General features: G+C 36.9%; 1 protein-coding gene across 1 annotated transcript; it reads left to right on the forward strand.

Moving 5' to 3' along the window:
* The first annotated feature begins 4,608 nt into the window (after positions 1-4,608).
* Positions 4,609-7,143, forward strand: LOC104219878 (pentatricopeptide repeat-containing protein At5g50390, chloroplastic). Its single transcript, XM_009770631.2, has one exon. The coding sequence runs from the start codon at positions 4,922-4,924 to the stop codon at positions 7,025-7,027; it is 2,106 nt and encodes a 701-aa protein (XP_009768933.1). The 5' UTR covers positions 4,609-4,921; the 3' UTR covers positions 7,028-7,143.
* The last annotated feature ends 4,157 nt before the right edge of the window (positions 7,144-11,300 follow it).

The following is an 11,300-nucleotide window of genomic DNA, read 5'->3' on the forward strand; positions in this document are numbered from 1 at the left end:
TCCTTGTAACTCACGTCTACACCAAGCATAAATCCTGAGTCTTACCAAAGCCTGAACATGAGCCAATAAGGCCAACCATAGCACACCTTTATCAAATCCTCTACTCAAATTACCACTTATATTTCTTTTCCTTAGGCGAAATGTACCATCAATGTGCTAACAACCACAAATCTCACAAATAGATGACCATGCAATCCAACCGCAGGCGGTGGGACTCTCCCACTTAGTTTGAGGCCACTATTTCCCAACTCTGGAACCCACCAAGGTTCTTTATCTCTTATTGACATGACCTTGCGCAATTAAACCGCCAAATTCTCGAAATCCTTCCGTTAGCATTTCATGAATACTCAAAATCCCTAGAAACATTAACATATTCGACCTCTTACTGGATAGTCAGTAGGATTTTTCGCAGAAGCTTCGCCAACCACGCGACCGCTGATTTGCTTACAGGAGATAACCCCTTGTAGAAATTACATGTTGTCATCTCCCAACAACGTTGCAATGCACCATTACTACGAAATCAACAACCCATCCTGAGCCCATGCTCATTCACTAGCTGAACGAATCCGTTCATTCCTCGTGGACATCCACTAAAATACACGACAATATCTCTCCATTTCAAGGTTACATTGTTCCCTTCTTCATATCAAGCAGCTCCTTTCTATCATATCAAACCTCCCGCCATATGCTAGCCAATATTTTAATTTACGCTCGTAGACCCAATCACCATCCACTAAAATTCCCAAACCACTCTAACTTTTCCTCAAGGTGTATAGTTATCCTACCACTAAACCCATATGCTACTCTGCCACTCTCCCACTTTGGGCAAACTCACTTCTTTAAGAAACTATTCGACTTCCGCTTCTTACACCCAGCCTTCTAGAAGTTTAACCACCGCATGACACTCCGTATGTGTCCTTCCCCATACTTCGCTGCCCAGTTGATACCTTAAGTCAAATATATCTCTGACAACCATTCCTCCAATACTATTTCACAATATCCTGCCCTAAAGGCGAATTGTAGAAGACTATGACACCGACGAACTTAACACATCCAATCGAGGACGACGATACCTCGTCGCAGATGAAAATTCTACCACACTTGAAAACACCTAGTCTTGTTACTCCATCAACCTAAACCTGGTCATTCATAGTCCGATTGACCTTCCTTCGCCGAAAATACAACACCAAATATCTGAATCATGCACTGAGAAAACCTCCTTCTAGGTCATTCACTGCCCCAACACATAGGCAAGTATCCTATCATCATGTCAATACCGTGTGATAACCAATCATGAACAATCATAGCAATCCGCACATAGCCTCAAGCTCTCAGAAGTGCAGCTACCGAGCTAAAATGATAGAATATCCTTCCGCATGGTGACGACCATAGCCCAACCAACCATGCCAGTAAAACATCTCGAATCACATTTGTAGTACTATTACAATTCTTCAATTCCCATTTTATAATAAGCGATTCGTGTCGCATAAGATTGATGATTTACCCATAGTGGTCGATATTATATGATGGGATGCCCTCAGAGGCTTGATGATGTTATGTACATACAGACCTATGCATTACATGACATTTATGTGCCTGACATTATAAATGTTTCATGATTTACAGATCTATCCAAACTTATAGGTTGAGTCATTTACTCCATGTTTCTTCCATGTCCTTTATATACTGATTTACATGCCTTACATACTCGGTACATTATTCGTACTGACGTCCTTTTGTTGGGGACGCAACATTCACGCCTGCAGGTATAGATAATCAGTTTGACGAGACCTCATAGTAGACGAGATTGGCATTCAGCAAAGGATCAGTAAGACTCCACCTCATTCGGAGTGCAACCGAGTCTATGAATGATCGTGTAAGAATTTTGCTACATACTTATGGGTAGGCCGGTACCCTGTCCGATTTTATGTCAAATAATCTTAGAGGCTTTATAGACAAAGGTTCATTTTATACAGTTTATCAGAGGCCTTGCCGGCCCATATGTATTCATGTTTTAAGAATAATAGTTTATTGATACAGTGTTGCCCACTTATAGTTATGCATTATGAGTTGTGGCCATGTTGGCCCATGATAGTTACAAAAGTAATGAGTTCAGCTAACTAGACCTATGTATGTTCTAGTTTTGGTCGAACCATCATGAGTTACAGAGTGATTCGCTCGGGCCAACACAACACCGGGTGTCAACCACGCCTCCCAAGGTTTGGGGCATGACAATAAGAGAATTCGCAAAGAACTTTCTAGTTCTTTAATATTTACCCATGTGAATTCTCTTTTATTTTTACACATCATACTTAAATTAATATGGCTACACCAATTATGCCAACTGAATAAATTATCAATATTGATAAACTTCAAGATTACACCATGACGTGTGCAATTATCAATAAGCTGCAAGTTTACTATGATATGAGTTTTTATATCAATAAACTTCTACTTTATTATGGTAGTATCTTATTTGTATAGTACAAACTAGAAAATAAAGCGGGTAATTTTTCTCATATATATTACCCCGGTACAAATTGTTGTAGTATTAGAAGATATTAAATCTTTCCTTTATTTATAGTTTCAATAAAGCCATCCGCTTTCGTGAATACTTTAGAAACTCAATAAGTTTCTTTGAGATTTATTATGACACAATACCTTATTGATAATCAATATTAATTTTTCAAAATAGTATAATTGGCTCTTCTAGAGCTCTCAATTAATTTTGTACTACCACATATTCATCAACATCCATGTGGTGAATATCTCTCTCTTTTTGTCTTTTCTTCTTCTTGAGCCGAGTGTCTTTCAGAAATAGTCTCTCTACCTCATCGGGATAGAGGTAAGATCTGCATACACACTACCCTCCCCAAACCCTACTTGTGGGACCATACTGGGTTGTTGTTGTTGTTGTTGTGGTCGTGGTCAAAATTATATGCAAAATCTTTTTCTTGCATTACTGTTATCCTTTAATAATCACAATGCTAAAATATTTTGGCATACAATAAGTACGCGACCAATGATCATTCATGCCATAATAATGACATTATTTTCTTATTTCCTCTCAAACTTCCTTCTAGAGGTGAGTGTGGTATATTTACTACCACTAACATGTTTATATTATTTCAAGAATGAATATGTATTCATAAATCACATGTTGTCATATGCGCATCATGAATGGACCATAATCATCTATATATGTTTTACAAAATCTCATGTCAAACCGATGACAAACAATACTTCCACATAGTGGAGGATTATTTTGGGAATCTTTACTGTTCTCATTACCACAATGATGACGATTATAATTTTATCTATTGTCATGTCTACATCCATTGATATCTTCACGGTAATAATTTTATCTTCTTTCAGAAATATTACATAATGCTACCACATTCTCTTAAGGGAATGAGAATGAAATAAATTCAATGGGACGATTTTTCACTTCTTGTGTTTACAATCATACATGAACTTGATCATGGCAAGACATAGAAATTTTACCACTTTGAACGGTCATAATTTCTTACAAACTCTATTAGAGTTATAATCAAAATTTATTGTCTTGCTTGTATTTAAAATCAGATTATAGAATTTCAAGAATTTTAAAAGAGAAAAATAAGGTAAAATACTTACCTTAAATCTAGAATTTATTCCTGAGGGAAGTTCGTGGAACAATTGACCATCATTATACTCAATATTATGTATAAGTTGAGCACCATGCACGTATCCCAAAGCCTCTACTCAATTGGTTGGAGTCTCGCGCTGAATAGTATTGTAGAGAAAAGTAGGAAGAGAGAATTCTTATTGATTTGGAATTATTCATAATGGAATAGAACCCCTCTATTTATAGGAGAAAAGTGACTTAGCCACAAAGTAACAAACCCTAAAATCTCTCTAAATATAGAGATTCATCTTAAATGCAATTTTATTTATAACAGTTTTTACTTATTTCTTGTACCATCATTTTCACGCGATTAGTCAATAATATAATCAACTATGGTGCAAGTAGAACATGGGCAGCAGTTATTTGGTGAGAATACCTTATCTAAATTCAATATGAAAATGCAAATAATACTTTTGTACAAATAACTCTAGGATCATTCAATGATTTGCTTCTCCAATTGAACTAAATAACAACTAATGATGACTTCTAGTGTAGAAGAATATTGCACTTAACTATATTTTGCTTCTGCAATAAAGATTCAGCTAAGCCTAGCTATGTCTCAAATTATCGGTCCTTTAAGCAGGTGATTTGCACAAATAGGACATTTCGCTGCCATTCTTAATTTTTTGACCCCATTTGCCCGAGGGGCAATACTTCAAGTTTAACAATTATTGCCCCTCGCTTGTCCCAGAGATAAGACTTTTGGCTTTTAACCTTAAAAGTTTGATCATGAGGCAAACGGAGGTCAAAAAATCAAAACCGTCTATTTTCAAGGTCATTTGGTGTAATGTCCTGCCTTCAAGCGGCTATTTGTGCACTTCTCTTCTTGAAATGGGCTAATTATGCAATCATCTTATATAAGCCCAATCAAGTTATTTCTCACTGAGCCCAAAGTTTGAAAAAACCATTGAAGGTCGTGATATTTCCCATGAAAGAGGAAAGATCTTCTTCATTGGTTACCAACTATCAACTACCCAACGGCCGAAGCCGAAAAAGGAAAAAACTAAAATAAAATAAAATAAGTGGCGGATTTTTCGAAGCTGCAAATATCAAAATTACAGTTGCGGAGTTCGTTGTGGAGATCAAAAAATTCACTCATTTCGCCATCATCACTTGTACACACTCTAAACTGGGTTGATTGATGTCCAATTGATGCAATTTCTCCAAATCTGATTCAAAATTTGGAGGTAAACTGTAACTCTTAACTAATTTCTTAAGACGCCCTTTTATTTTTCTGTTGCTATAATCCTGAAAATGGACATATCGTTGCCACTGGATCAGCTAAGGAGCAGCTGTAAGTATGTTGCTTTCTTGAAAAACCCACAAGTTTTAAAGGAAAGATTTCATCTTTATGGGCATTGCTCTTTATTCAGTAAGAAAAGGTACAAAAATGCGTTTTTAAAGATCAAAGGCTCACTTTCTGAACATAGGTTTATAAAGCCAAGACCAATGTTAAAACCTTCAAAAAGGGAGGAAAATTTGATTGAAGAAAAAGTGACCCAAATTGAGGATTCTTCAAGTTCAGGGATTAGTGCACAAATAGAGAAGTTAGTTTTTCATAAAAGGTATCACGAGGCGCTTGATTTTTTCGAGCTGTTAGAATGTGAAGGTGGTTGTCAGTTAGGTAGTAGCACTTATGATGCTTTGATTACTGCTTGTATTGGGTTAAGGTCAATCAGAGGTGTTAAAAGAGTGCATAATCATATGGTTAGTTCAGGATTGGTATTAGACCAGTATTTATGGAATAGGGTGTTGTCTATGCATGTGAAATGTAAGATGATGCTAGATGCACGTATGGTATTCAATGAAATGCCCGAGAGGAACTCGATTTCTTGGAATACGATGGTTGGTGGGCTAGTGGATTTAGGGGATTATGTAGAGGCATTTAGGTTGTTTTTCGTGATGCTGGAGGAGGAGGAGGAGTTCTCTGGTTCCGATTCTCGGATATATGCCACGATGATTAGAGCATCTTCTGGTTTAGAGGTTATTTCTTTGGGACAGCAGTTGCATTGTTGTGCTTTGAAAATGGGGGAAGACGATAATGTTTTCATGTCTTGTGCTTTAATTGATATGTACAGCAAGTGCGGTAGCATAGAGGATGCACAGTTTGTTTTTGATCAGATGCCGGTGAAGACTACAGTAGGGTGGAATACGATTATTGCTGGTTATGCTCTCCATGGCTATAGTGAGGAGGCTTTACGTATGTACTATGAGATGCGAGATGCTGATGTCAAAATGGATCACTTCACATTTTCAATCATTATCAGAGTTTGCACTAGATTAGCTTCACTAGAGCATGCTAAACAAGCTCATGCTGGGCTAGTTCGACATGGATTTGGATTTGATATAGTTGCCAACACAGCACTAGTTGATTTCTATATCAAATGGGGAAGGATAGAAGATGCTCGGAATGTTTTTGAGAGGATGCCCAAAAAGAATGTTATTTCCTGGAATGCTTTAATAGGTGGATATGGTAATCATGGCCAAGGGATTGAGGCTGTTGAGCTATTTGAGCGAATGGTTTGCGAAGGAATGATGCCCAATCATGTTACTTTTCTGGCTGTTTTATCTGCATGTCGTTTTTCTGGTTTATCAGATCGTGGGTGGGAAATATTTGAATCAATGAGTAGAGATTACAGTGTGAAGCCTCGAGCAATGCACTATGCATGTATGATTGAATTGTTGGGTAGAGAAGGACTTTTAGATGAAGCTTTTGCATTAATCAAAGATGCTCCTTTTAGGCCTACTATTAATATGTGGGCGGCGTTACTGACAGCTTGTAGAGTCCACAAGAATTTTGAGCTTGGAAAATTTGCAGCTGAGAAACTGTACGGTATGGAACCAGAAAAACTTAGCAATTATGTGATGCTTTTAAATATCTACAACAGTTCCGGCAAGCAAGAAGAAGCTGCTGCAGTTGTTCAAACATTGAAGAGAAAAGGTCTGAGGATAAAGCCGGCATGTACATGGATAGAAATAAAGAAGCAGCCACATGTTTTCCTGTCCGGAGATAACTGCCATGAGCAGACGAAGGAGATATATCAAAAATTGGATGAGCTTATGCTGGAGATTTCCAAGCATGGCTATGTTACAGAGGGAAAAACCTTACTACCCGATGTAGATGAACGGGAACAAAAATTGCCACATTATCACAGTGAAAAATTGGCAATATCTTTTGGGCTCATAAGCACATCCAGTTCAACCTCACTGCAACTTGTTCAAAGCCATAGGATTTGCAGCGATTGTCACAATGCGATTAAGTTGATAGCCATGATTACTAAGCGAGAAATTGTTGTTAGGGATGGCAGCAGATTTCATAGATTCAAGAACAGCACTTGTTCTTGTGGTGACTACTGGTGATTCAATTCTAACCTATATGTGAACCATACCTTTGTATGTAATTCATTTATTTTTACTGATTCTTCTTTGTTGTTATGAGAATAATCATATGGATATACCTTGCTGTTGGCATCGGAGATCATTACAAATTTTGTCATATGATCTTTCCTGATGACTTTCTTATTCTACCCATGATAACCAAATTAGTTCCACCACCAAGCCAAGAAACTGTGTGCATGTATGTAATCTCTGCATCATTATCAGTGTGATGCAAGTTTCCTTTTCTCCCGGAGAAAATTATTGGTCGGTGTACCCACTACCCTTCCCAGACTCGACGTGCGGGATTATACTGGGTTTTTTGTTGTTGTTGTTGTTGTTATTGTTGTTGTCCAAATTCAATCTTCCTACCTTCACCAGGTAGGGGTAAAGTCTGCGTACACAGTACACTCCCCAAACTCCACTTGCGGAACTATACTTGAGTTTGTTATTGTTGTCTACATTCAAACTTCAAAGTTTCATCTGAATTAGTGTTTTTCTCTTTTTCAATTTCCTTTTGGTGCTAGGGATTTAAAAATGTTTATGGTGCAATGTCCATACAGTTATTTTAATGTGAACAAGGACTTAGTTTTGGTGCCTTAAAGAACACATTATGAGTTTTGACTAGTTAATGTTATTAAATATGCTACTTGTAAAAAAAAAAGAGAGCAAATATTGCATTTCTTATCTTTTATCCCCTCGGAAGTAGTAGTATTTATCCTTTGGTAGAAGATTACTCTGATTAATAGCCCATTTGACCAAGCTGCAAAAATCAGCTTATTTTGAGAAGTGTTTTTTCTTAAAAGTATTTTTTTCAAAAGTACTTTGGGTGAGAAGCAGTTTGTGTTTGGCTAATTAGTTTGAAAAGCACTTCAGACTTCAGAGCAACAATTAGTGTTTGGCCAAGCTTTAAAAAATTGCTTCTAAGTGTATTTTTCTCAAAATGCTTCTCAAAAAAGTGCTTTTGGAGAGAAGCTACTTTTTTCTGTTTCTCCAAAACTGCTTCTGCTTCTCCTCAAAAACACTTTTTTTTTCCTTCCAAAAGCTTGGCCAAACACCTCAATTTTTGGCCAAAACTGTTTTTGGCAAAAAAAAAAATACTTTTGACCAAAAAGAAATTTGGCCAATAAGGCTAGTTAGTTTTAGATGGCATTCCAACCTACCTGATGTCAATTATTCCCATTCCAATTAATTTTTTCTCCTCAGTTATTAAAGGAAAGCGAGATTCTTATGAAGATAGACTGGACCATTAGCTCTCTGTTAGTGCTGATTTATTTCATTTATTTCGCTGAATTTCATTTTCACCTAATGCAGTTTATGTTGGTCCGAAGCGTTTTTATTATCGTTAGACTTCTGCTACTACATACTTGTATTTGCTAGTGGGTAATTTCAATATTATTAAAAATAGAGGTCACTATATCCTAGAGTTAAAATAGCACGGGCTAGCCAATTTTCGAATTGGTCATTCAAAAATAGCCAACTTTAGTCAAGTCATTGAAAAGTAGCCACTATTTTGCTGCAACAGAAACTGGTCCAGCATAGAAGTTCGGTGCACTTATGCATGAACTTCCAGCAATTATACCGGACCGATATACTTTGTTGATTCTAGTATAATATACTGGAGTTCCAATATACTTTGCTGAATTTCCAGTATATTATGCTGGAGTATTTTTCAAATTTTGAACAGTGTTTTCGTTCAGACTTATCTTTACATAAAAAGTGGCTAAATTTCGATAACTTTTGAAACTGTAGCTATTTTTGAATTACCACTTGTAAATCCGGCTATTTTTGAATTTCTCTCGGATTTAGACCATATGACAAGCCCACCTTAGCATAGAAGACTCAACTTTATATTAAGAGAGACTGAAATCATCATACATCCCCAGCAGCATTAGACATTTCATCCAAGTAAAACTGCAAATACACATTGTCATTGTCACACCTCCTTTTTGCGCGCCCGCCCCGAAGGGTTAAATGCGCGGGTGGAGTTTGTCCAATTTAAGTGACAATATTCGAAATGGGATTATTTATTTAATTCAGAGTCGCCACTTGGGAAAGGTTTGGCTTTTGGTGTCCCAAGTCACCGGTTTATCTTGAATCCCAAATCGAGGAAATTTTCGACTTTTCCGAATGAAGTCTGCGAACCAGAAATTCTAAGTAAGGAATTCTGTTGACCCGAGGGAAGGTGTTAGGCACCCTCGAATCCCGTGGTTCTAGCACGGTCGCTTAAATTGTTATAATGGCTAAATATCTGATTTAAATACATGTTGTGACTTATGTGCTTTTATTAAGTTTAAACCGCTTTTATTATTATCATTTATTTTATAGAATTGCAACGTCGTGAAAATGCATCTCGAACCACGTCACAATCAATGCACCCGTAGTTGTTAACACATTTCGACTCCGTTGAGATTTGAATTTGGGTCACATAAATGCGCACCCGAATTTAAGAATGTAATTTAATTAAGCCGCGCCTAAAGAGTCTAACGCGTTATTATTTTTGAGAAAGCCATGAGATTCACTAAACGGCCTAGCCCGAATTCTAAATATTATGATTAGTTGTTGAGGGCCCCGCAATTTGCATTTTTTATTTGGCGAGGCTCGTCTCATTATTTTAGAAGGGTATCCTACAGTGACTACATTTCTATTATTTTATTTCCAAAGATAGAAGAAAGAAAAATGTATGCTAATTGAAGTATATACTTTGGCCTAAACCAGACTCCTATCAATTTCTGATTAATTACTTATAAAGTGAAAAGATGTCATGCCTTACGAAAATGCTTTGGTCGAACAAAGAGATTACATATGAGATTGATGAAATGCAATACTTAAATCCGAACAACATCCTTAAGTCGAATTCAAACCAAATTGCTTAAACAGGATTAAGGGAGTTTCTTATTAAAAGATATAGCTGATGATGTTCAAAACTAGTCCTATAAACTGCCTAAAGGAATCGAAACTGGATGATTCAAAACTGTATTATATTTGGCTAAATTTAACAGCCATTTGCCCCTACCTATTCAAGCATACTAAAAAAAATGAATTTAAGTTTAACAATTGTATAAATAGTATCACATTCCATGGATTGTATTTACATCCTGTATGCTACTAAACGAATCAAATATTGCAGTTTCAGATTAACATAAACTTTACTTAAGTACAGACTTACTAATGTATTCTCTATTAGCTATAAACTGAAATTTACACAACTTAACAACATTTATGAAAAGGCAGTCAGTAAATAACAGGCGATTGTAACTCCTTCAAATCTTTCTATTCATGCTTTTCAATGTTACAGTCAGCTACACCAATGTGAGACTTGAGATGTGTACCTGGAAATACTAAAAAATGCGAAGGAGAAGAAGAAGAAGATGGGGGAATCAGCAGCAGCAAGAAACAGAATTAACAGTAGCAGCAGGACAGGATAGCAGCAGCAACAGGAAACAGAAGAGTAGTAGCCACAACTCACAACAACAATTGGAGTGAGATCAACACCCCAACTAGACCAAACTCTCGAGTAGAACAAACAACAACCAAGCAGACTCAGTTGGGAGAAATCAGTGTTGCACAAAACAGGTCCAGATTTAGTGAAATCAAAACAAAAGGAAAGGAAATAACTTCTAGTTTTGTCTGTCTGAGTTATCAGACAAAAAATTCTTTTCCAGTTTTCTGTTTCCAAATTTGAACTCTCAGATGTTCCCTCTCAGTGTCTCTCCCTATCTCTGTATGCTCTGTATGTGTATCTCTATCAGCTCTCTCTTCTATCCTCACAGTGTGTGTATTTCTTTCCTCTCAATCTTCAGGGTTCTCTAACCTCTAATTCTGTATCTCCCCCCTAATTCTGTATACTTCTCTATGTGTTTTTTTAACCTCTAATCCTCTCGGTCCTTTCTTCTATCAGATGTCTTCCCTTTTATAAGCCTTTCCCATTACCCCTTTTACAGCCTGATAGATTATCACCAATACCCCTCCCATGTGCCTTCCATTTTCAGTTCCACTTTAGCTAAGTAAATATTAAACCCCATCATTCCCTTGGCAGGCTTAACTTTTAAAAGGTTTAATACTTTTAAACTAAAGCAAAGTATGGGCAGTAGAATGTATCTGACAGCATATGCTGTCAAATTATTTAAAACTTAACAAAGACCTTTATGCAGGCCACAGGTTGTGCACAAAACACATGAGGTGCACCAATGCACATGCTGTGCACGAGTGCACATGCCCTCAGATTTTAAACCAAACATCCCTTTTACATCACTGA

Source organism: Nicotiana sylvestris, chromosome 7, assembly GCF_000393655.2.
Source record: "Nicotiana sylvestris chromosome 7, ASM39365v2, whole genome shotgun sequence".
In the NCBI taxonomy this organism is placed as follows: Eukaryota; Viridiplantae; Streptophyta; class Magnoliopsida; order Solanales; family Solanaceae; genus Nicotiana; species Nicotiana sylvestris.